General features: G+C 36.0%; 1 protein-coding gene across 4 annotated transcripts in view; it reads left to right on the top strand.

Annotated features, from left to right (window-relative positions):
* Positions 1-2,888: 2,888 nt before the first annotated feature.
* Iml1 (GATOR complex protein Iml1) overlaps positions 2,889-27,516 on the top strand; it is a 414,032-nt gene continuing 389,404 nt past the window's right edge. For all 4 annotated transcript variants that reach the window (XM_090410642.1, XM_090410643.1, XM_090410644.1 and 1 more), the window contains exons 1-3: positions 2,889-3,244; positions 9,080-9,167; positions 22,604-22,656. In XM_090410642.1, the coding sequence (XP_090266768.1) occupies positions 3,202-3,244; positions 9,080-9,167; positions 22,604-22,656 (184 nt within the window). In that variant the 5' untranslated portion in view covers positions 2,889-3,201. The remainder of the gene's footprint in view (positions 3,245-9,079; positions 9,168-22,603; positions 22,657-27,516) is intronic.

Raw genomic sequence — 27,516 nt, 5'->3', positions numbered from 1 at the left:
CGCTATTTTCAGACATTAAATATATTATGTTAGGGTTAGGGACCACCAGATGGCGGCACTTACTAGCCGCCTTCTTCACTGCGTGCCAATTAATTAGTGATAGCCTTGGGCCAGCTATCTCTGATTGACTACCTGTGGAGATTGAACTGCCCACTCAGTCTCCAAAAGTTAGATAGGGCTTAAAAACGGCCTCGCCTATACCGGAAGAAAAAGGCGTTAGCTGATTTTTTTTTATGACATTACGAAAATTTTTTAGCAGAAAGCATTAGAAATAGTGACCAAGAAAGAAAACGTAAATTAATGGGAAATGACTCTCTCTGATTTATCCGCATTATTATTATTATGTGACACCTCCAGGTAGTCCAAAGACTCATCGAGGGAGAGTGTTCCAACAGCATCGAATAATTGTTTCCCTTCCAACTACTAACGGTGCTCAAACTTCCTTAACTTTTTCCGTGAGCCATTAGTATCAGAGGCTCTAACAATCGACCAAGCATGTTAGGAGTATTAATTAAATTAAGGGGATATTAGATCCCACATTGTTTTAAAACCGAATAAGAAACTCAAAGATTGGAATCAGAGAGTTTCATGCCGAAATAGTATAAAAAACTATATAAGTATCGGCGAATACTAGCGTGAGCTAAATGCAAGTAGTCCTAGAGTACAAACACGGGCAACTCGTTGCAAAGGAGGGGAAAGTTCTGATCACTATTCTTTGGTAGTGTCTGGGTCACTACCCAGACCAGAAGCCGGTCTGGGTAGTGACCTCCCACCATAATATAAAAACACATTTCCTAGGAAATGTATGCTGTTATTACATTATGGTGGGAGGTCACTACCCAGACCGGTTTTAGCCTTTATTGAGGCTTCATCAGTGAGTAGCTAGACCAAATTAATATCAAAGGATATAGCGAAAAGAACTTATATACTGTGTGAAAAACACGGAAATAACGCTCCTGTGCACTTTTAAATATAAAGAGCCAACAGGCTTCTCCAAAGCCTGTTGGCTCTTTATATTTAAGTAACTTAATGGGTGCACCTTTTGGACAACTCGTATAGCAGAGTATATAAGTTCTTTTTGCTATACCCTTTGATATTAATTTGGTCTAGCTACTCACTAATGAAGTCTCAATAAAGGCTGAAACCGGTCTGGGTAGTGACCTCCCACCATAATTTAATAATAGCATACATTTCCTAGGAAATGTGTTTTTACATTATGGAAAATATCAGGAATAGCGATCAGAAATTTCCCCTCCTTTGCAACGAGTTGCCCGTGTTTGGATTACGTTCTAGGACTACTTGCATTTAGCTCACGCTAGTATTAGCCGATACTTTTATAGTTTATTATACTATTTCGGCATGAAACTCTCTGATTCCAATCTTTGAGTTTCTTATTCGGTTTTAAACAATGTGGGATCTAATATGCCCTTAATTTAATTAATGTTTATATATCGCCGAATGAAGCCTGTTGGCGCTTTATATTTAAGTAATGTTAGGAGTAGATTTTTTTCTTCGAATACGGTGAATGGGCAAAGGAAGTTGCCATAAGTAGTTGTGAGCGCTTCATAATGAATGAAGCGCTCACCCTTTCGTGTATCACAGTTAATTGGAATTTTATTACCGTTTGATAAATGATTTAGCAATGAATGGGTATGTTGTGACATGAATTTTCATAACCAAATTTGCATCATTCGTTATCAGTACTTACGAAAATTTTGATGAATAATGATCTGACTTTTATAGAATGATGCTTTTGTTTTTATTAAGCAGATTAGGTATGAGTTGGATTTCTGAAGCTTCCTTGAACTTTCTGACAAAGCAGTCATTTTAGACATAGCTCATTTCTTGCATGCTAATGCAGAAGATGAACATTCGGTTGTATGATAGGGTACTGGAGATTTGTGTTTTTTCTCTCTCCAGTCAGTATCTTTAACATGTTCAGAAGTGAGGATTTTTTGAGATCATCATCCGTTTGTCCTACATAGTATATGTGTCATAAACGATATGTTTAATAAACAAGTTATTTCTTACTGGGTGAACGATATTGTTTAGGTGGATGTAACCATGCAATCTTGAATATATGGGTGAAGATGAGGTAAATATTTAGTGACCCATGATGCAGAAATTCTTTCTTATCTCCATCTGGTAAGGGACAAAATTTCTATAATAGTTTGATGATATAATATGAAAGTAGCCTTTACTCCGCTATGCAGGATATCAAGATTTTTGCATCTTTCTAAACTACTTCATATAAACTTCAAGAAAGTAGGTGTTTATAAAATCGACTTTTCATATGCCATTAGTTTTGTAGGACAAACAGGACGATCCAGAGAGAGAGGGATGCACGTGTGATCATGTTAAACATGTAAATAGGATGAGAAAATGCAAATCTGGAGTAGCTCATTAAAAAACTAAGAACGTTGTCCTGTACTCTGGCAAAAACAGAAATCTCATCTTAGCCCAAGTCTGATGATTGTTCATCAAAATTGTCGCGTACAATGACTACTATGCAGTTTTTTTTTTTTGAAACAGAATAGTTCCAGCTCAGTAGGTATGCCAAGCCAAGTATTCCAGCTTGGAAGAGATCACACGTCCATTCCTAAACCATTTTTTAACCATTGATTCGATTTCTGTTAACTCTGATACAGTAAAGTTGTCTATTGATTCTACTTATATTGAAAAAAAAACATAACCATAAAAGGGAATAGGAAAGTACCCCGAACTAGTAGAGAATTAAGTTTTTTTTTTCCATCTTAGGATTATCTGGTTTTTATACAAGAATCATGTTAAAATGATCCATTTGGAGTTTTAAGGGTATCTGTAAAATTTCTTGTATAGATGGCGTTTCGAAGATACTTCAGTGTAAACATTGATGGGCTAATGGGAATAGGAAGGGGTTACTATAAAATCTTAATTTCCTCATTTCTTTTCTTTTTTCTCATTTTTATTTTATTAAGTCAAACACTGAAGGAGGGGTTACCTCTTTCTAAGGTTCAAAATTATCATGCTGAGCAACCTCGCTAATATTGTACATATGTAACTGCGTGCCATCGTAATGCACTATAAGTGGAATATCACTACTCTTGCCTACTTTTATTTCCCGTTATCATTTTTAGCAGATCCTCATGTATCTCTGTAACGTTTAAAAAAAGGATGCTTTTGGTTTTAAATAGTGCCTTACATGAGAACTGTTAGGTGAAAATGAAGTTATTTAAGTTAATAGTACACCAAAAAACTTTCTGTGGTATGTATCTCACCATGAAGCCTTATTCCAATCAAAATTCGTTTTCTTCACGATAAAATTTTCGTAAATCAGCATTCATTCTTTTAACTTAGCGTACTGAAATTAAGTTGATTTAGATTGAATAAAATAGTTGCGTTGTGAGGACTGAACAGATTCATCTTGAGTTAAAAGCGAGAGTCTGCTGCAACTATGGAATATCTCTAACGGTGACAATTTTTTTTTTCTCTCCCTCTCCCAAATACTGGATGTATTCCTATTGTAATTTCTACATTACACAAAGGGTCAATATTATAGTTATGATTTGGAGTAGTGTTAGGAGAGACCTAAACCACTCGCTTCCAAATTGGAATGGTGGCATCAAAATTTTGCATATCCAATACTTTTTATTTTCACTTTTTTTTTTAAAAGCTCCCACATTTCATTATTATTATTTTTTTTTTTTATAAGAAACGTTTTCTTTTATGGCATATAAGGATTATAAATGCCATATCAAAAACTTCTGTATTATGTCATAGCACAGTGAATGTCATGTCCTTGTCACAGGAATGGTGACATCACAGTTAGGATCTTCAACTAAGGGGGGGGGGGATTACTAATTGTGAGGTTGGTGTGTAATTGCTTTGCACCTTATTCATGAGATTTATAGCCTTGTGCATTGCAACTCATGCTACATTGATAACATGGACAATGGCAAAAACACATCATCTGTGTTTTTGCTCTTGTTTGAGTGATGCTGTTTGTTGTCATGATAAGTATGCTGATCCAACGATTAGAAATATTTCTAATTGGACAAACATACATAAATCTCCATGAATGCAGAGTGGTATACATACTCTAATAGGAGAAGCTAAAATGATCAGCAGAATGCATTGTTTCACATTTGATAGGAAGTAACTATGTTTTTCACTGCAATATAGCTACATGGAGATGTAAAATGGAATTTGTAGCTATCAAACCTACAAGAAACAGATTGAGGGTTAGATAATTGAAGCATTTGTTAATTGATACAATTACATAAGCTGTACTAGGAGTTGATTGGTACACTAGTCTATTCACTGCTCATTTAATGGAAGAGTCAGTTATTTGAAGGTCAGATAATTGAGGGAGCTGCATTAATCTGTTTAATTTTTTGGATTCATTCTCATACCCTTTCAGTAATAAAGACATAAATTCCATCTTTTAGTGGAGTCTAACTATTAGCTTAATTGGCTGAGTGGTTAGTATATCCACTCTCCAGTCTAAGAGGCTGCAGGTTAGAATCCTGCTAGGGGCAGGAATGTTTGATTGTCCTACTAACTCTTTGTAAAAAGAATGTCTGTGACCTTACTGCTACTTCTAGCAGAAGGCTTCACTCCCAAAACCCAATGAGGTATGATGTGAAAATGACATCATGTGAATAACTAAAGCTACTAGTGAAAGAACTACAATTTGAGCACAACTTTTTTTTTTTGCTTGGTTACAAAGTAAACTGTACTTGACAAGAAATTATATTTCTCTCTAATCTTTTACCCAAGTGTAAGCAAACAAAGTTAGTGCCTGAAGTATCGTCACAAGTAGACTATTGTATATAGAGACTGTTGATTTTACATCATTTGCCTCAGTAGCCCATAATGCACAGCAGATGTCCAAAAGGCAGTGTGCTATGCATTATGGGATAGTGATGCAATCGATATGAAGTTAGTAGCCTCTACACATGAGTAGTTAGGTTGCTAAGATACTATATGTGCAAACTGTGTTTGTTTACATGTGGGTAAAAGATTAAACAAGAATGTAATACAGTACTTTACAAAGTATTATTTAATTTGTAAATGAGTAAATATTCTACATCTGTCTTTGCTCCAGAGTTTAATAATATGCTGATGTAACATAACTACTTGTATGTGTAAGATATATGACTTTTTCATTGATTTAACTTCAGTATATTATTCTAGCTCTGACTGATGAGAGCTCAATAATGGTTGAAATTGGTCTGGGTAGTCAACCTTCTCCCAATGCATAGCAGTGCACATGAGGAAGTGTACTATGCATATATGCTGAAGCAATTGTAGGAAGTCAACAGTCTCTATATACAAAAGCCTGGTTGAAAGATACATGATGCAAACTTTGGTTACTTACACTTGGGTAAAGGATTAAACAAGAATATAATTTTTTGTCAAGTACAATGTAAAATTTGAGTGTTTCAGTTGTTAACTGAAAATTAAACTGGCAGAAGTAAATTTCTTTTATATACCTTCCATTTACAGTTGTAATTTATAATATGATTATCAATTCCTGATAATTCCTGATAGAAAACAAGGAGACTGACTCCATGGAGATGCTAATATAATAATATTAGCATCTCCATGGAGTCAGAAGAATCATTGCAGGGTAGTTTACATTATTATTATTTTCTCGGATATCTCCATGAAGTCAAAGACTCACTGTAGGAGATCCACTCTAATTGCTTACACAATCTTATCATACCTTTTCTTGGAGTAATTCAGTGAAGAAGCACTCCCAACCCGTTCCACTCTCCAAGCAAAAAATCTAGTCCTAACACCCTTGCTCCACACTTAATAACAATGTGTTATTAAAATAATATATTAATAATATTATTTTCTCAGATATCTCCATGGAGTCAAAGACTCATCCACTCTAACTATTGTTCAATCTTATCGCATCTCTCCTTGAACTGATTCAGTGATGAAGCATTCACAACCACCTCTCACAACTCATTCACCACTCCTTAAGCAAAAAATCTAGTCTTAACACCCATGCTTCTCACTTTTACACAAATTTTTGGGGGCAACTGTATGTTCTCCCCTTCTTGCATTGTATTGAAAAAAAAAAAAGGCTGGTGCCAGCCCAATAAAATTCTTGAAAATTTATATTTTTCTATTGTGTACCCTATTTTTTTACATATTGACCTTCATTGTATCCTCTTAGGGAGTATTCCATTGGTCTGTAACAATCTTGGTCACTTTACTCTGGATCTTCACTACCTTACTCCCATGGAATCTAGGACCAAATCTTTGCACAGTAGTTCATTTATGTCCTTATTAAGGCTTTGTAAAGAGGAATAATAACCTCCCCCTCTCTATTTGCCAATATATTCTTCAATAACCATGTAATCTGATGCACTGTTGTTTTGGCCCACCTTTGAAACATGTCTTCTCAACTTGAACATACTGTTCACAATAACTCCATTAATCCACCTCGATCTTAGTAGTTCTCTGTTTCTTTTCCAGCTATTCTTATATTAAAACCTGTTTTGTTAACTTTTCTTCTTCCATTCAGTTTAAGTAAACAAACAAACCACTTAAACCTTAGCTCTGCTCACATATTCCTGAACACTAACAATGTCAAGTTGCTTTCTGATATTTTCATTTCAAGTATGATTTTATTATATGTGATCTGCACTAAATTTTCTCATATTTGTAGGTATATGGTATTCCATTAACTGTTTTGTAATTAACTCAAAACTAAAATTGGTTAAACACTGTTTTGTGTACTGATGCCTTAGTGTTTTGGCTAATTTATCTCTTATTCCTTATAAATTTATTCACTTGGATCTTTACGATATCACCTTTGGTTATCATGTTGTCTTTTCCCATATTTAAATTTCTATCTTTTTATTATTATTATTATTAAAACTAGACCTCCATTGTGTCTAAAGACTCATCATAGGAGGCAAGCACTTACTCATAAAGCCTATCAAACCATTTTAACTCCTTCAATGCATTCACTGCAATGTGAAGCAAAGCATTCCACTGATCAATCACTCTCTATGCAAAGAACCTACTCTTTATGCCCCTGATCACACACTCCTTATCTTCCCTCTTCTGCCATTCTGTGAAAAATCTTTTCCAGATTAATCTTGTAACAACCTTTTACCAGGTTAATCTGGAAAAAAATTTTCCAGAAATTCACAAAAATTCATAAGCCTTTGCAAACTGCGTTCCCTCAGTATGTCTTAATATCCCAAAGACCAGTTATGACTTTAGTCAGTTTTCTCTTCTGGACCCTTTCCAACATATTGCACAAATCTGTGCACAATAGTTCATACAAGACCCAATTGAGGCCTTATGCAATGGAGCCAAAACCTCTTTATTTCTACAAGATCCTCCACATCATTGCTATAATCTGATGTGATGTCTTCACAACTTATGCAGTGTGACCTCTGAACTTCAGATCCTTGTCCACCATGACTTCAAGGTATCTTATCACCTCAACTTCCTCCAAAATTTCCTCACCAAGTGTAGAGCGGATATGCTAACCACTCTGCCAACCAGGCTGATGACTCATTGGAACAAAAGTTATAGGCTGCTCTATTGGTTAGTGTTTTAATGATACCATATTGTTGAGAGAGGGGAGGGGAAGGGGGATGATGGGAAAGTTTCTGAATGTATCTGCCTGTGTGGGCGGGCTTACTTGTATACTGAAAAGGATAGGTTACCACTGGGTAGGTGTGTTACCAAAGATGTCTAGAAAGGCTAAACTATTTTTAGTTTCTTTTTCCATAGTAAACTGGATTCAAGGGTGTTGACTGTTGAGGTGAGAAAGGAAAGAATCTAATGTTTCTGGGCAATATATTAAATAATATTTTGAATCCTTTTTCAGTGCTTTTTCACTCCATTAAGACTCTAGCATGAGTTTCTCCCAGCACTTAAGCTTTAACACACGAATTAGGGGAGTGGCAAAGGCAACACATGGCTACAAAGTGGACAAGGAAATCTTGAGATCAGAGTACCATTTAATAACCTTCTGAAAGGAATATTAGCTCTCACAAAAGTACATTTTCTGCCTTTCTTCAGGAAGTATTATTCATGATGCAATTTGGGGGATAGCTCAGGTGAACTGTGGATGATACTAGTTGGGGTTCAGTAAGGAAACAGATCAGGTTTTTATGCATATATATTGAAGTGACATCATTAGTGTTTGTATTGATGTCCCAGGTGTTGCTGAAATGGATGTAGAATTGCGTTTTATTGTATGGAATTCTAATGTTATTTTCGTTTTTTTTTTTTGAGAGTACGTTTTTGTTAATTTCTGTTATTTTTTTTGTTACATTTTTACATTGTTGTGATTTTTTGTGTGAGATTTTTTATAACTGCAGTGATACCAGTATTTATTTAGTCATCTTTTAGTGGTTGAAATAATACTGGAAACTTATAGAGTAGAAGCATTCAGTGGAGGTGAAGGACTTGTTCACATAACTCCTGTGTAGCCATGACAGTGTCCCCTACATGCTGCTATACTTGGACTCTTAAGGCACAACCTAGCAGAGTAAGCTGCAACAAGATTACTCATCATCTGATCTAGAAGCTTTCAGACATATTATCATCATGGTTTTGGTTCCATGGTACTATCTAGTGGTTGATCTGCAGAAACTGCTTTACTAATATCACCTCAGAGGAGGTACTGGCTCCATAGTTAAATGAAGATGGTGTCAAGCATGTTCAGCAATACCCCCCCCCCACCATCCCTATTCATGTCTCTAATAAGTAGGGCAGCGGTGTTTTGTCTGGTGGCAATGGTCATCTATCAAACACCAGATCTGTTTCTTAATCACCATTTTTTAAAATTTTTTTAACTACATTAGCTTTATTGGATGAACTATTTGTTATAGCATATAGTAATGAAGTATTGACATAGTATATGACAATCAACCCTTTTTTAAAATCAGCTTTTCATTATGACCAATAACTACTGGTATCTCTGGTATATTATGCTTGAATTTCCAGGTGTTTGAAATACATTTAATAATATGGACATATGGGACTATAAAGATACATTAAAAGAAAAAACTTTTTATTCTTGAGTTAATATTTTACATATATGCTATTCTTTTTTTAGAGGAAAGTTTAGTTATTAATCCTAAGGATTTTCCTTCCTTACGTGTTGGTGATATTGTTGAAATATATTTACCAGATGATGGATACAGGTATGCATATTTTAGAATGATTATTATTATATTGTAAAATTAATCTATTTTATTTGCCATAAATATGACTATATTTTAAAATTAGAACTAGATAATAATTATATCTTAAGAGACAGGAAGCACAATAAATTATATGCTTACTTAGAATATTACAATTATGTAATTATTTTTATAATTTTACAGGAATCTCTTAATTGGTTCCTGGAAAATGGATTAACAACTGTATATAGATATATGAGGGACAACCAGAAAGTAAGTTCCAATGGGCTGTCAGAGAAACAAAAATATATTTACAAAAAAAATTTATTGGAAATTAAAGTAGACATCTTTCACTCCTTTTCTACATAATTTCTGCCATTGTTCAGGCACTTATCATAACGGGCACCAAGAGTTGTATAACTTCATCATAGAAGGTTGCTGCCAGTGACGCAGACTACATATTGACTGCTTCTTGGACCTCATCATCGTCTTGAAACTGCTGGCCACCAAGGAAAGATTTCAGATGTTTGAACAGGTGAAAGTCACTTGACGTGAGGCCAGGACTATATGGGAGATGATGGAATTGTTCCCAGCTGAAGGTGGCGAGAAGAAGGCCGTGTATGGGCAGGCGTTATCATGAATCAAAACAATGCCCCTAGTAAGAATGGCATGTTGTTTATTCTGATCGCACGATGCAGTTTCTTAAGGGTTTGGCAGTATGCACTCGCGTTGATTGTGGAGCCTTGACCCAAGAAGTCTACCAGCAGAATTTCTTGTCTGTCCCAAAACACAAAGTACATGATTTTCCGAGTGGAAACTGTTGTCTTCAATTTCACCTTAACTGGTGATGAGGTGTGTCTCCACTCCATGGACTGTTGTTTGGATTCAGGGGTTGCATGCAACATCCAAGTCTCGTCCCCGGTGACAAGTCTGCTCAGGAATGTCTTACCCATCTTCGTACCATTGAATCATTCATTGCGTGTTCTCCATAAACCTCAAGAATTTGTCAATGAATTTCAGCTTCTTTAACATTCTTTGCATTCAAGAAATAGATAACTGACCTAATTTCACATGCAACGGGCGATTCGATTTTCTTAGACATTATAAACACACACCAAGAAGCAGCGCACTGCGAGAATGTCTGAAAATGGCACTAACTCCTTGCCAAGGAATCAACAAACTGAGCATGCATGCACCCCATTGTGATTGCAGCGCTGCAGTGAAAATATTTAAAAATGGAACTTACTTTCTGGACGTCCCTCGTAATAAGGAATAAATGCAACTGTAAAGTATAAAGGAGAAAGTTCATAAGATCAAGTAGTTTTCTCAGTATGAAATATGACCATATGAACGATTTTGATCTTTACCTTATGAAATATAGTAAAAAGCAAATCATTTTCTAATGGACTTTATGTGATTTTTTATTTTTTTTTAATAACTGAACTTTCACAAAAATTTAGCTTGAACCTTCCATCATCATCAAATTCCTGTCATGTACCCTCAAGGGGTGTACAGGATATGATAGTACTACATGAAAAAAATTACATTATTACTAACTTCCTATCTACAATTTTCCTCCAAATCAGTCTGTTACTTGTCAAGACTCCAACATTATCAGATCTTATATTTCTATCATCTAAGGCACTTTGTACCATATCAATCCACCTATATCTTGGTCTACCTCTCTGTCATTTTGCTGCCAACCTGGCAGAGAACACTTGTTTTGCTAATCTTTTCTCTCCCATTCTATTTAAGTGACCATACCACCTGAGATTAGCTCTGCTAATGCATTCCTGGATGCTGACAATGTCAAGTTTTTTCCTAATATCCTCATTTTTAATATGATATTGCCATTGATGCCATCTGTTCATGCCTATAATCTTTCTCAGGACTCTCATATCTGTGTTCTCTAGTCTTTGGTCAAGTGTTTTAAATCTGACCCATCTCTCAGATCCATAAGTTAAAACTGGTTTGAACACTGTCTTGTATACAGATAATTTAGTGTTTTAGCTAATTTCTCTCTTATTCCATATGAATTTATTCAACTGACCTCCCACCATACCGGTTTTGCTGATTCTCTTGTCTATTTCTATATTTAATTTACCATCTTCAGTAAAAATCGTGCCTAAGTAGCTGAAATGTTTTACTTGTTCCACAGGTTCTCCATTCACAACATAGTTGACATTTTCAATGATTCTGCCTATTTTCATTGTCTGTCTTTTTATTGCTGACCTTCATACTATATCTATTACAACAGCCATTCAATTTAGTCAGAGAATCTTGCAGACTTGTAGTGGATTTATTTAGAAGTATAACATCATCTGCATAAAACAAAGAGCTGACATTAACATCTCCAATTTTGATATCATGTTTAATACCACTTTCCTTCATAATGTGATCAATATAGATAATGAATAACACAGGGGATAATGTACATCCTTGTCTCACACCAGATTTAACATTAAACCATCTTCCTATACTTCCTTCAATTCTAACTGCTGACTTACAACACAAATAAAGACTAAGTATTGCTTGATATAATGCCCCATTCACACCATATAACTGCAGCGTATTGAATAGCTTCTCTCTTGGCACCTTGTCATATGCCTTTTCTAAATCGACAAAACTTAAATACAGATCTTTGTTATATTCCCATGCTTTCTCGACTATTTGTTGTAAAGCGAAGATCTGATTCTGACAGCCTCTATTTGTCCTGAATACAGCTTGTTCTTCACAAAGCTTTTCTTCCACAATTCTTCTCAACCGTTTCTCAAGTATACTTGCATAGATCTTGCCAGGAACACTCAGTAGAGAAACACCTCTGTAATTCTCACATTCAGTTTTATTTCCCTTTTTTATATATGGGTACTATGAGAGCTCTACTCCAATCATCGGGAATTCGTCCCTCTGTCCAGGCTTTCTGAACTATGCAGTGCAGCCACTGTAAGACTCTTATACCACCATACTTCAGCATTTCTGGTCGAATATCATCTACTCCTGCTGCCTTTCCACATTTCAAGCCTTTGATGGCTTTTTCTACTTCAAGTATGGATATGTATTCCTGACTGCATGCCTGGGCAGTGTTTTTTACCACTGTGCTGTCATCACTGCTTGTTTCATTTAGCAGTTTTTCAAAGTAATTACTCCATACTTCAAGGATATCTTTTTCTCCCATTTTCATGTCACCTTTATCATCTCTAACTCCTTTTACAGCACTCTTTCCTCCATTCCTAAGCTTCTTCAACAACCTCCAGAATATTTTGCCACCTTCTTGATATTTATTTTCTATATTCTTGCCAAAGTCCTCCCATGACTTTTGTTTAGCTAGTTTTACACAGTGTTTAGCATTCTTGCATTTGTCTCTGTATTCTCTAAGAGCACAATTTGACTTATTTGACAGGAACTTTTGATATGCTTTCTTCTTTGCCTTCACTGCCTCTTTAACTTCCTGTGTCCACCAGGGAGTTCTGATTGTTTTATCCTTGCAGACAACCTCACCACATGCCTCTCTGGCAGAATCAAGCAATGTTTTCTTCAGAGTTTGCCACTGAATCTCCAAGGTTTGATTCCTGTTCTCAAACTCTTTCATTTTTTCTTCAATAATCTTTGTGTATTTTAGTCTACACTTCACATCTGAGAGCTGCTCAACTTTTATTCACTTTAAAACTTTCTTAAATGTTATTCTTTTCAATATGAAATTCATTTTTATCCTGCTCAAGACTAAATAGTGATCACTTCCAATTTCAAATCCTCTGTACACTCTGGTGTCCTGCACTAGTGAGAAAACATCACTATCAACAATAACATAGTCAATGAGACTTTTCTTATTCCTATCCTCATCTCTCCATGTGAATTTGTGCACATTTTTATGTTGGAACATGGTGGTAGTAATAACCAGTCTATCCTGAGCAGAAATCCAACAGATATTTGCTATTATTATTAGCTTTGCTCTTTTCTCAAAATTTTCCCAAAACATTTTTGTATGTCTGACAATCACTTCCTACTCTGCTATTTAGATCCCCAACAAGGACCAACTTTTCCTTTTTCATTGTGTCAGTAGCTTTCTCTAGAGTCTCAAAAATTCCTCCACTTCTACCTTAGTAGAACCTTCTGTGGGACCATAGGCACAAATATGTCTCATTGTCCAGTTCCCCATTCTCATATTTGCTCACATTACTCTACTTGAGACTGACTGCCATTCAAGAAGATTAGCCTCGTATTTTGTGTTGAATACTATGGCTACTCCTTCTTTTCCTTGATTGTCATTGCCTGAATATAACATTTTGTATTTATTGCTCAGAAAGATCTCACCAGTTTTTGTCTTTTTTGTTTCAATCACCCCTATTATGTCGATCTGGGTACTTATCTAATTCTTCGGCTAGCTCCATTTCTTTGCCTTTCAGGCTTCTTATGTTGATAGTACTGATTTTTAACTCTGGTGATGTTGAGTTGGGGTGTGTTTTCAGATTTGTTCCAGTAGCTGACTTTTCGCTGTTCGCCCTGGTTTCCTGGCGAAAACAACAAGGGGGCCTTGTTTAACCGGGTGACGCCCCAGCCGGCATGAAATTTTGTCATGTTGTACCATCATTTTTTATTTTGGTTTAACCAATAAGCATACAATTTGGTCGGCTAAATCCCAAATTGCCAGCCCATCCTCGTTCGTTCAGTATCCAAGTAGATACCCAACAGGGTGCACAACGAGAAGGTAAGGAACCTACCATGGAAATGAAATTCACTAGTTTTAGTTACTTAAAGCATGAGTTTGAGTCTTTCTTTTGTTGGTAATTCATATTTTATAATTTAGCAATTCCATGATGTACAGAAAACATAAAATATAATACAGATATAATACTGAACACATTTAATAAAATACAGAAATCCACTGATTTCTGCAGGCTCACAGACAAAGTAATGAATAATCCGTTTTTGGTATCTTGATTTTTTGCATATCGAACGCAATCTGTCAGGATTTTAAACTGAAGATGCTAATGAACTATGATTTGAAGTTGCTGCTTTACTCTTTAGAAACAAATTACCGTCATGTAATTCATCTAGTATTAAAATCTGCTTTTCACTGCTTTCATTAAGACAAAAGAACCCTTATATCTATTTCGAAAGTGGATAAAGGAAAAGCTGTAGTGGATGGATAAGGCTGACTATGACAGGAAGATAGATTTCCCTTTACTGGATACTTCCACCTATCAAGAAATTAGTTATAACTCTCGAGAAATACAGATTAAACAATTAAATAAACTCCTTGATGACGTTGTTAGCTGGGATAAAAATGTTTTGTATAAGTTATGCACCCATTTTGGAAGGACTCCTCATTTATATGGTCTCCCAAAAATTCATAAAGAAGATTGTCCAGTAAGACCCATTGTTAATTGTATCGACTCTCCCCACCTTGCCAAAATTTCTTTCCCATTTATTAACTGCCCATATTGGACAATTGAGCCCATTTATCAAGAATTCCAAACATTTTCTCAAAAAAATCAAGAATATTCAAATGCAAGAGTAGGATATGTTAGTCTGTTTTGACATTGTATCACTATTTACCAACATTCCATTATCTGACACTATTAGTTTACTATATTATGATTTCCCTCCTCATGTTGTGAAGCTTTCTGACTTTGTGATACAATCAGGATATTTCAGCTGTCTCCACCTTTAGCAAACTGTGCTTTGAACCATCTGGAAAATACCTTGTTCTCATCCTTTCATCCCCAATCCTCTCTTTGGTTTCATTACGTTGATGATGTTTTTGCTGTTTGGCCTTGGTTCCTGTTGATAACAGTTCTGTTATCAGTAGGAACATTCCATGTTCCACGTTCCTACTGATAACAGTTCTGTTTGTGTCAGTTTCTGTTTTTTCCTTTCGGTATCCCACTTTTCGATCCAACCCTGATCACTCGATTGGTATCGCAGGCCTTGTTGATCCGGGCAATGTCCAAGCTGGTATGTGTCTTGGTTTTCTTGTGTGCGTAAGAAGGATGTCCAAGCAGACACTCTGGATGTCAGGGAAATTAGAATTACTTTGTGAGGAAATGAAGAGATATCGGTGTGATATACTAAGATTGGCTGGATGTGATGGACATCATCCGGAAAGATCAATGGATGCGAAGTAACATGGTCAGATCATGACACCAAGCATGAAGCAGAAGTTGGCTTCCTTCTTAACAAAAGAGCTCGAGAGACACCATTAGGCTACATACCAGTCAATGAACGAATCATAGTTGAAAGATTTCAGGCAAAACCATTTAACATATCAATAGTCCAGATATATGCACCCACATCTGACAGCACAGATATTTTACAAAGATCTGACAGAGACAATAGAAACAATACCAAAGTAGGATGTGCTAATTATTGAAGGAGATTGGAATGCCAAAGCTGGAATGGATAATGATAGTTGGGAAAGAGCCATGGGAAAATATGCTTTCGGAGAAAGAAATGAACGAGGTGAAAAATTGTTAGAATTTGCTGTGGACAACGAGATGATCTGTAACACAAGATTCCAACAAAAGCGGTGTAGAAAATGGACGTGGTGATCAAATGATGGGAAAACCAAGAACATGATTGATATGATTAAAAGAAGATGGATAACATCACTACAGCAGTGTCGAACCTTTCAAGGAGCAGATATAGACTTGGACCATAGTTTAATGATTGCAAACATCAAGTTGAAATTAAAAAAGAAATATAAACCCCAACATCAGAATAGAAGGAATACAGCAAGAATAAGTGAAGCAGAAATAGGAAGAAGGTACAGAACAGTGTTAGAAGAGAAACTTAAAAGTGTGGAGAAAGAAAAAAACTTGAATCTAAGAGTGAAAAGAGTAATGAAGGCGATAGAAGATGCAGTTGAAGAAATAGTACCAGAAGAAGAGAAGATCAATAAGAAATGGATTAGATAAGAAACACTGAAGTTAGTACAGGAGAAAAGAATGTTAAAGATAAGGGATACATCAGAACAATAGAGGAGCAATATAGAAGAAAGTGTAATGAGGTGAAAAAAGCAGTCAGAATGGATAAGATGAAATGGTTAGAAGCCCAATGCAACAATATAGAACAGTATTATGGAGAGCATAAAACAAGGGAGGTATACAAAACGATCAGAACCATTAATAGAAAGCGGCAACCAAAACATACCACAATTAAAGATGAAAAAGGAAAAGTATTGATGAATATAGAAAAAATTGTACAGCAGTGGACAAGATACTGTAGTGAGTTATATGAAGAAAAACTAGATTCAGATAGCATTGGGAAACACTGAAGAATTGAAGCAGATATCACCACCAGGTAATGAGCATGATATGGACATTTTAAGAGGAGAGGTAGAAAAAGCAATAGGATGGCTAAAACACAACAAGAGTCCTGGTAACGATAACATCACTGGAGAAATGATTAAATATGGTGGTGAAAGTATGCACCAGAAAGGCATCAACTATGTAATATGATATGGAAAGAAGGGAAAATGCTAGAGGAGTGGGTGAAATCAATATTAGTGACATTATACAAGAAAGGAAATAAGCTAGAATGTAAAAATTATAGAACAATTGCCCTGACAAGTCACCTTGGTAAAGTGATGATGATGATATTGACAGAAAGATTGAGAACACAATTGGAAGCATACCTTGCAGACAAGCAAGCAGGATTTAGGAAGGATAGAACTACAGTTCAACAGATTTTGACAATGAGGTTAATAGCAGAGAAAGCCAGGAGAAAAAACAAAAACATATATACTTGCTTTGTTGATTTTCAGAAAGCATTTGACAGTATTGACCAGAAAGTGACATTAGCAGTTCTGGAATCCTATGGAATTGATAAAAAAACTAATAGCTATACTAAAAGATTCTCATGGAAAGGCTTAGACTTTGGTTATGCATTTTTTACTAAATAATTTAAGGAAATTACAACGTCAACTAGGATATACATTAAAATAAATTTTAACATACTTCAATATTTCGGCAACATCACATTGCCATTTTCAAGAAACTTAAGTACAAGACACGTGCATGCAGGCACAACAAACAGTAAATGAGGAAGGAGCAGGAAGCTATTATTTCTTCTAAAGTCCTGATGGTGCCACCTTACTACATCAGAAGACCTTCAGCCCAATCGCCCAAGAATACCAACAGTGCCCGCTAGGGGGCATCATCAGGACTTTAGGAGAAATAATAGCTTCCTCCTTCTTCCTCATTTACTGTTTGTTGTGCCTGCATGCACATGTCTTGTTCTTAAGTTTCTTGAAAATGGCAACATGACGTTGCCGAAATCTTCCTCCGGCAACGTCATGTTGCCGGAGGAAGATTTGACTCACTATTTATAATAGCATCTTCTGATAGGATGATGAAATCCAAGACCCTTGATTTTTGTGTGCCCTCTGTCACAACTTCCTAAGGTAGTTGTCTCTCAAAAATCTTTCATAATGATCACCCATTTCTTATTCATTAGACTAATTTGATGGCACATTTACTTCTCACTACCCTCCACATCACGAAGTTTCATTCTGTCTGTCTCTTACCATCCTGTCTCAGAACCATCTTTGCATCTTCACTTTGGATGGGTATGAATCTTCTGGTACCATCAAGAGCACTCCTCTGTTTTTTCCCTGTCTGTCTTCACAATTTTGGTATGAGTTAACTTGATCAATGCAACAATTTCATTTCCCTTATTTTGAAAGCTTCTAGCATTCATTAACAAATGGAAAACGATTTATTTATGGTTCTATAACAAGCCTTGCCAGTACTGCTTTGGGATGTGAATCCTTTATATTTCTCCTGTCATTCACCACCAATTTTACAATGCTTCCCAGCCCCAAATGCTCCTCCTACATCCCAAGCTGTCCCAGTCCTTTGTCTACTGACATATTCACTTCACATTTCTCACACATTGTCTCCATGTCTATCCTCATCCCTTCCAATTTCCCAGTCTATTATGCATTCCTACTTTCTCATTCACAAGCTTTCCTTCAATCTCTCCTACTTTTCTGCTATTCCACATCACCTTATTTCTTCAGCTTCTCCAACAACAACTTCTTCAGCTGACACACCAAAAACCATTTAAACACATCCATCTTATACAGTTTGTCTGTTTCTTAAATTCATCCCATATGTTCACAAAATGCACTTCTTTTTCCTCATACAGTATCACTAGCATTCTGTTCCTTATCTTCCCTTGCCATCTCAGTGCATCACTTTTCATACCTTAGTAACACTCTCAGAGACTAGCTTTCCTACCACACTATTATCTTTTACTCTTCTCAACACAACCTCCTGCTAGCCATTCTCCTTCTTCCCAATCAAATCATTCATTCTTAATGCCACCAACAACTCTTTTTTTTTCTTACTTTCTCTTTGTATCCACTGCCTCAGTTGCTCTGCTCATTCTACCTCCAGGAAATATACTTTTTGCACCTTCTCATTTATCACACCACTAATTGAATCTTCATGTAGAGCCACTCTCGACTTATTCGTTCTCTTTCACATAATCTCTTTCATTTCTTTCTTCCTCACTTTTTCATGCTTATCTACAATCCTCCTCATTTCACTCTGTATATGCTTCATCTCTTGCCTCATCTTTGCCAACTTTGCTTTCATATCTTGAATCACTTTCTCACTGCCATTTTTGCTGTCTACCTTTTGCCATCATTTGTACTTTCTGTCATTCATACTCACTGTCTTAACATCTGAAGTGGCTTGAAAAAGTTTCATGTTAGGTCTCTAGAGCAGGAATTAACGTGACTCTTAGATTGCGAAATGTACTGTGCTATAGAATTCCAACCTTTCATGTTTGAGATTCACACGATAAAAAAAATTATGTATACTGTCATAACATCCACTTTATAAAGAGTTAAGGGGGTGAACAAAAGGGCCTGCAGGCTAATCTGACTCATTTTCAACTTGTCTGCTTTATAAAAAGCATCATAACAAAATACTAATAAAACTTATACAGTAATATCACACATGTAAATTTAGGATTCTCTTTAGCCTGCATGGCCAATGTTCTTTCGTAATCCTTTTTTGCTTTTCTTACCACACTCGTCACCCTTCTGGCCTGTGCTTTATACCGTTCATGTGCCTGCCGGTCACTCTTCTCCTTAAATTCCCTCCATAGTTGTTTCTTTTTTTGCAACTCAAGCTTAATGGTGAGTTCTACACCTTTAGCCACCTCCCAAGTCTTAACTTGGGAGGTGGCTAAAGGTGTAGAACTTTCAATTAAGACAGGGTACATGTGGAATTATCGGGCTGGAAAGTATGACAAGCTTAGGAGTTTGATTGGTTCAGTGCCATGGCATGTACAACTGCAAGGACTAGAAGTTGATAGTGCATGGGAGGTAGTTAAGAAGTGCTTGCAAGAAGCAATGGCTGACTGTATACCTAGAGTCCGAATAATAAATCAAGTAGGGGTTAAATGGATGAATAACACCATTAAGCTTGAGTTACAAAAAAAGAAACAACTATGGAGGGAATTTAAGGAGAAGAGTGACCGGCAGGCACATGAACGGTATAAAGCACAGGCCAGAAGGGTGACGAGTGTGGTAAGAAAAGCAAAAAAGGATTACGAAAGAACATTGGCCATGCAGGCTAAAGAGAATCCTAAACAGTTTTTTAGATATGTAGCAAGTAAAAGGAAAAATGTACATGGCAGATTGATTTTAAAGAATGCCGATGGTAGGGAGGTAACTGAATCAGTTGAGATAGTTGAGTTACTGAGTGAGCACTTTGCAAAAGTATATCATCCAGGTGGTGACATTGCAGAAACGAATAAACCAGTAGATTATACGGGAATTGTGGTTAATGAAGTGGAGGTGAGTAGTCTATTGCATAACCTCAATGTCAATACATCTGTGGGATTGGATGGTATACCAGCTTGTGTTGTACGAGAAGCAGCTAAAGAATTGTCAGTACCCTTGACCATTTTGTTTAATTTGAGTCTCGGGTCTGGGTTAGTCCCGAGCGGGTGGAAAGAGGGGAAAATAGTTCCACTGCATAAAGGTGGTTCCAAGACTGCTGTAGTAAATTACCGACCGATTAGCATATCAGGAATCATTGTCAAGGTCTTAGAGAAAATAGTCAAGAGGAAAATACAAGATTGGATAGAAGAAAATGGGATACTGTATCGGGGACAGCATGGTTTTGTGAAGGGTAGGTCATGCCTCAGTAACTTGCTCACGTATTATAACACAGTGACGGCTGAACTGGATAAGGGTAATGGGTTTACGGTGATTCTACTGGACCTTGCCAAGGCCTTTGACAGGATTCCACATGGAATTCTAATCAGTAAATTGCAGCATATGGGAATGGACATAGGGTTGGTGAGATGAGTAGGAGAGTGGTTGACGGAGAGATATCAGAGAGTGGTTTACTCGGGAGTAGAGTCCACAAGACGGCCTGTGACTAGTGGTGTGCCACAAGGATCTGTTCTTGGACCACTGCTGTTTAATTTGTTCATAAATGATATAGGAAATGATCTGAGAGGAACAGTTCATTTGTTTGCGGATGATGCGAAGTTGGGTAGGGCAATAGTGAATGCAGATGACATCAAAATTTTGCAGGATGATTTGGATAGATTGGAGGTCTGGGCTAAGGAGAATGGATGTCAGTTTAATGTGGCAAAATGTAAGGTTATGCATTTTGGGGTGAAAAGATTGGCGGCAGTTTACTGCATTGGTGGAACCGTGCTCCAGGAAATTGATGAGGCACGAGATTTAGGAGTGTTGGTAGATAAGGAATTGAAATTTAGGGGACACATTGCAAAAGTGACCAAAACAGCTCATCAAATCACTTGGTTGCTGAAGAATACGATGACAAGCAGAGACAAGCAGGTTATTGTTCCTCTGTATCGAGCCTTGATAAGACCCCATCTAGACTACTGTGCTCAGATTTGGTCACCTAGGTTTCTTCTTGATGGGGAGGAGGTGGAGAGGATCCAGAGGCGAGTGACCAAGATGATAGCAGGTCTGTGGAATGAACCGTATGAGAACAGGTTGAGGATTTGTGGGTTGCAAAAATTGGTTGATAGGCGGAGGAGGGGAGATATGATTGAGACATTCAAATTACTAAAGGGTTTCTATAAAATTGATTCAGAAGATATTTTTGAGAACAGGGCTGGTTGTGGGAGGACTAGGGGACATCCATGGAAACTGGGCAAAAGTGTGGTTAGTAAAGGTGTTAGAGCTGGGTTCTTTACTTTTAGAGTAGTGAATGAGTGGAATGCGCTCCCTGAGTCTGTGGTGGATGCTGTGACAGTGAATGAGTTTAAGGCGAGGTATGATAGATACTGTATGAATGTCAAATAGTTGTGATGAATATGATTTGGGGCCTCCCTCGATGAGTCCAATGACTCCCTGGAGTTGCCCGTAATAATAGTAATAGTAATGTAAATCAGCTAGAGAACCATTTAGGCTGTCTACCTTTATGTTTATGAATGTTTATATCTTAAATGAAAAACTGCATATAAACTTTAATTTTAGATATCTATGTTGATATATCAAAATAGCAATGTCATCAGTTTTTTTTTTTTTTTTAAATATAACTTTCTCCATAACTTTACATCAGATGAGAAACTTGGTTTCTCAATCAGTGTAAATTTTATTCACTGTTACAATGATATTTAAAAAATAGAAAAATTCTTCTAATATAGAACTGAGATAAAAGATATTCCACCGATAGCTTTCCATATATACACTATCACCAGTTTAATCTCTGGTAATCTTATTTTGCTGCAACATTCATTACAGTTTAAAATGGAATAATTGGAATTAAAACTAAAGATATTAGTTCATTTCAGATTAATTAATTTATTAATTTCTCCATTAAAACAAATTTCTGGAGTGAAATTTCCTAAGAAATTCCTAATGTACCATGTCTTTAAATTGTAAATATTCTGAACAAATATTGAGAACTTAAAAAAATATCTGGTTAAATAAGACGATTACAAAAAATATGAAACTGTGTTTTGGGCATAAACTAAAAACCTATCTTTTTAGATCAAAGAAAAAACAATTTCTTTAACTACATTATTAAATTAATAATACCGAGTTTCAGTTACAACTCAAATTATTATATACACGTATATTATATTATATAAAGCATATTGCTGCAGCAGCATTCAGTGACTTTATTTATTTTTGACTTTTTTTCATATTTGAAATTCTTTTGAGATTTGGATATTTTTCCAAAAAGTTATGTAATATATATTTCTATTTTAAATGTGTATGATAATGAAGAAATTGTGGAAAATTCAGTTTCCCTTTAATCTTTGTGCACTATCAGATTTGCTTCATTACAGTATTGTTTCTTCTTTTTATCTGTAATTTTTTTTCTGATTATAAAAAAATTATGGAAAAGAAAGTTACAGAAAAGACAAGACTTAATCTTGATGGAATAATTAATTTCTAATGTCATTTTAATGTTTTTTTTGAAAATCAAGTTTTCCATATCCATATTTTATAGCCGACTGTTACTGCAAGTCACGTCACTTAAAGAGGAGCAGCTTCAACAAAAAGGTAATATTTTAATTAAATTAAATCTGTGAATTAACATATTACATGTAGTCAAGAATTTTTAAAAAACAAAAAATCTATTTTTTTCTCTGCTTTCTAAGTACATAAAATTGATAACTGTAATATTTAGAGGTTTTACTTTTTAATTATTAGTAGATATAGAAATCAGTTTAAAAAATTATATTTCATTCAGCCTTTCATCAGTAGTAATATTCAAACCAGGAATGGGCAAGACTTTATTTTATTTAGTAGGCTGTACTTGGCTCTTCATAGGGATTTTGTGAACCCCATCCTTCACACAATCTGCTTTATATATTACATATACTTAAATCATACTTGTAACCTCTTTGGTGTGTATTCACATTACTAAACAAACTTCTGCATGGTAGAGAACCTCCATGTTCTACTTTCATGTCAATGTATATAGGTGTGTGTGTGTGTGAGCACATGCACTCATGTATGTGTGCAAATTTATATTGCATTATAGAACCCACCTACAAAAGGTTGTAAACCTACAGTACATTAATACTGTGGGTGGGCTAAGGATTTTTTTTATTTTTAAAATTTATTTACTTTTTTATATTTTTTATTTTATTTTTTACATAGTCTAGAGAACCCACTCTAGGACCTGAGATTGCACTTTTTCAAGCTGCTTTAAGCCTACATTAAACAGGATGTAGTCTTATACTGGGTGGAATATGATGTTCATATCCCACTCAAAAACAGTCACAGACATCCATGTTTATAGTAGAATTTGAACTTGCATCCTGTTAGTCAGAGAGTGGGCATGTAAGCTGTGTGGTGAACCAGACTTGCAATGCATGATTACCCACTTTTTTTTTAATTTATGTAATATAATACTTTTAATCTTATAAAAGTGAATTTTATTTGAATATTTTTAAATATTATTTTTAATGTCTTGGGAAAGAGTTTATAATATCAATATAGCTATATATACTACATAGTTATCTATATATTATATAGCTATTGTATATAATAGAGTAATAACATCATTATTATTCAGTAATAACAGTATCCTTTTGTTGGAAAGACCCTGATTTGAATCTTTTTTGGAGACATGGGGAACTTTAATAAGACTTTAAAATAGTTTAGTTAGCCAGTCTCATATGAAAATGACAGAAACTGGATATCTGTCACTTGCATATCATATGAGACTGGAAAATCACTCAGGAAACACACACACACATATGATAGTTAATTAGATTTGTGTGATGCTAAGTTATTTGGCTGTAGTAAGTCACTGAACCTAACATGTTAATGAGAAAATTAGGTTATATTTCTGTTTGTGAATTAGTTTGAAGATCACATTGAAAAAGCTGATACCTCAGGATCTTACTAAATTAGTTTTCTGCTGTATTCATTGAGAATTAATTAAATTAATCTCTCTCTATGTGCAACCTCCTTTTACATGTCACTTCTGGTTAGTGATAACTCTTTACTCATGCTAAAATATTTTGATCATTCCTGTTTCTAGTTGTAGATCTTCATTGCGTGAAACACCTTGCTTAATGGGAGTCTGAGGTAGCTGTTGCCATGTTTGGTTCGAAGAACAGAGGTTCCAGTTTCAACCCCCCCCCCCCCCACACACACACTACACCTTCAAATCTTCCCACCTGACATGTGAATTACGAGGATGGTCTGAAAGTTCTTGGCCTAACAATGAAAAAACAAATTTATAATTTCAAAATTATTTTTTTTTTTCAACATAATCTCCTTTAAGACTAATACATTATTCTAGTGATGCTCCAGCGCCGTTATTCTGTCCCTCTAGTGGTTTCCAGTTAAGAGCTGCAAAATACCCCCTACATCTGCAGTCACCTCTTGATTCGAAGAAAAATGCTGACCAACAAGGAAGAGTTTTACTTTTGGGAAGAGATAGAAGTCAGAGGGAACCAAATCTGGGGAATAGGGTGGATGTTCCAACAATTCATAGTGCAGATCCCTTAATTTTCCCATTGGCAAAGCACCTTTGTAGGCAGGTGTATTGTCCTGATGAAAGATGATTTTTTTCTTCTGCAAACCAGGTCTTTTCTCATGAATTTTTTCATCTAATCTGGTTAAAAGATCGGAATAATATTTCCCGGTTATTGTTTTACCATTTTCAAGATAATTAATAAACAAAATGCCTTTAGCATCCCAAAACACCGATGCCATGACCTTTCCTGCTGATGGAGCTGACTTTGTTTTCTTTGGCACTGAACAGCCGGCTTCTGTCTGCTGTTTTGAGTACTGTTTAGATTCTGTGTGTCATGGTGAATCCAAGTCTCATCCATAGTAATAAATCTATGCACAGAATCAGTTTTATTCTTGTTAAAACACTCCAAGCACTGTTCAGAGATTTTCATGCGAGTGTTTTTAATCTGCTGTGAGCAAGTGCTGTACCCATCTTGCACAAAACTTTTCATTTGCAATTCTTCATGCAAAATATATCCTACACGTTCTTTTGAAATGCCTATAGTCTCAGCAATTTCAAGCACTTTGACTTGCTGGTCATCCAATACCATGTCATGCCCCTTGATCAATGATTTCTGGTGTTGTTACACTTTTTTTGGACATCCTTCACGTGGATCATCTTCAAGACTGGTACGATCATGTTTAAACTAGGCAGCCCATTTCTTAATTGTCAAAAACGAAGGGGAAGAGTGCCCATAAACGTTTATGAACTTCGAATGAATTTCTTTTGGCATTAAACCTTCTTTTACAAAGAATTTTATAACTGCATGATACTCAATTTATCCATTTCAAGGGATACAGACAACACTTTTGCTTCAGACAGTATTAAAGTATTAAACAAACTACTCGATAGAATGACTTGCAATTTCACATGGATGCTTATGACAGAAGTACCAACTTAGAAAAAAAAAACTTGCCGATAGTGTTGCCATCTATGGTCGAGGCCGAGAACTTTTCAGACCACCCTCATATAACCATCAGGCATGTTATGGAGATCAAGAACTTTCCACATCTTCATGGGTATAGAAGTAAAGTAGTTCTGCAGGCTGGCTACCAAATACTGTAGATGACTGAACCAGATGATAATGTGTTTTGGAGTCTTTTCCTGATCAGCTGGCACAAAATCTTGCTGCCATGTCATGCTTGGAGGTAGAGGTCATGTAGTGGTATATGGGAGGCACTTTCCAGGCTGCATTTGGCATGGAGATCGGATGCTCTCTGTATTGGAGGCATCTGAGTCTATTTCCTCCCATAGGATGCCCCCTCCCACAGTGCTTTTTTCTTTTCACTTTTGAAATATTAACCTGACAGTAAACTTAAATAAATAGTCACTGCAGTTAAAATGAAGAACAAACCTCCTTTAAAAAATTAAAAAACTCAAGCATCTTACAAAAGAATTTGTTACACATTCACTTTACCAACATTCATAATATAAACACAAACCTAACCTGAATGATGTACACCATCACCAACAGACATACAAACCTGATCTATTTTTGATCAAACCAAAACCCCAAAGCCACAACAACAACTGCACATTTTAACTGTCACTTCTGCTGCAAGAGTGATATTGTGCTTTTGTATGATCTGATATTCTTTTAGCTAGAGGACACCTAATCTTGCATCTCCCCTTCCTTCCCTCCTTTTTTTACTTTCTGTGGCTTAAGATTTCCTTGCCTCATTACACATGATTCATGTGTTAACATTCTCCTAATTCTAAAAATCCTTCTGATTTCTTATCCTTGAAGTTTGATTTCCTGTAATCTAAATTCTCTAACAGTGAAGTCATTTTCCTTGAGCTTCATCTTCCTTGATGGCTATAATGTCTACAACTTTAACTGGTTCACTTTCTTCAACTCTGCTGAAGCTGGAGGAGAAGTGAAGGTATCTGCTGGTAAGCATTGGCCTAAAGTAAACTGATTAAGAAAAGATCTAGAGTGCTGGATCTTTTTTTTTAACTAGTTCTCTTTCCAGATACACTGCCTAGATGACTGCTCCTCTTAGTAACTCGGATCACAATCTCATTCAAGTTTTATCTATCGGAATACCCTTCTCTTAGCCATTTAAGACCCTCTTGTATTTTGGCATTATAACAATGCCAAGTGGGAAGATCCCTGAGATTTTTTCTCCTCCTTTTCATGGTCAAACTACTGTTTCTGTTCTCCAGATCCAGGTATTAGTTGTGATCATGTTACAAAAGTTATCCATGTTGGAATGGAGGCCTGCATTCCTCAGTCTGTTTGGAATTTCCATCATGTATTCAAGCCACAATTTTTAATAAAAATTACTTAGGCAGTCCGAGAAAAGAAATCATAAATGGTTTAAGACAAAACTTTAGCTTCATTCACTGACTACATTGAACCCCAAACACTTGAAACTCTATCATTAACACGGCTAAGTCTGACTTTGAAAGGGCTAAATGTAGAAATTGGCCACCTGCACCAGTGGAAATCATGCCTTCTCTTCCCTTGCAAAAGCTGTTGAGCATAGCTTTTGTTCATCTGTTCTTTTCACCTCTTTATTGCCCAGATAGCAGTATTACATCATCACCTGAAGATAAAGTTGATCTCTTGACATCATTATCGCATTCGACTCCAGAACAGATGACCAAAGCAAATCACCTCCTTCTTCATCAGAGTTGAAGAAAGTGAACCAGTTAAAGTTCACTTTCTTCTAAGGCCTTCTTTACAAGAAAAAATGGACAAAACTGTGTTCTTGCGCCACTGCAGAATGGTGCGAAGATTGGAGTTTAGGGCACTAATTGTAGATGATCTTCAAACTTGAAATGTTTGAAGATCATCTACAATTAGTGCCCTAAACTCCAATCTTCGCACCATTCTGCAGTGGCGCAAGAACAACCTAGTTGACTAGGTTGTTCTTGCTTCTGGA

This window comes from Typopeltis vanoorti, chromosome 20, assembly GCF_054136105.1.
Source record: "Typopeltis vanoorti isolate ZY-2024b chromosome 20, IOZ_Tvanoo_1.0, whole genome shotgun sequence".
NCBI lineage: Eukaryota > Metazoa > Arthropoda > Arachnida > Uropygi > Thelyphonidae > Typopeltis > Typopeltis vanoorti.
The sequence above is the reverse complement of the archived record's forward strand: the minus strand, read 5'-3'. Positions and strand labels throughout refer to the sequence as shown.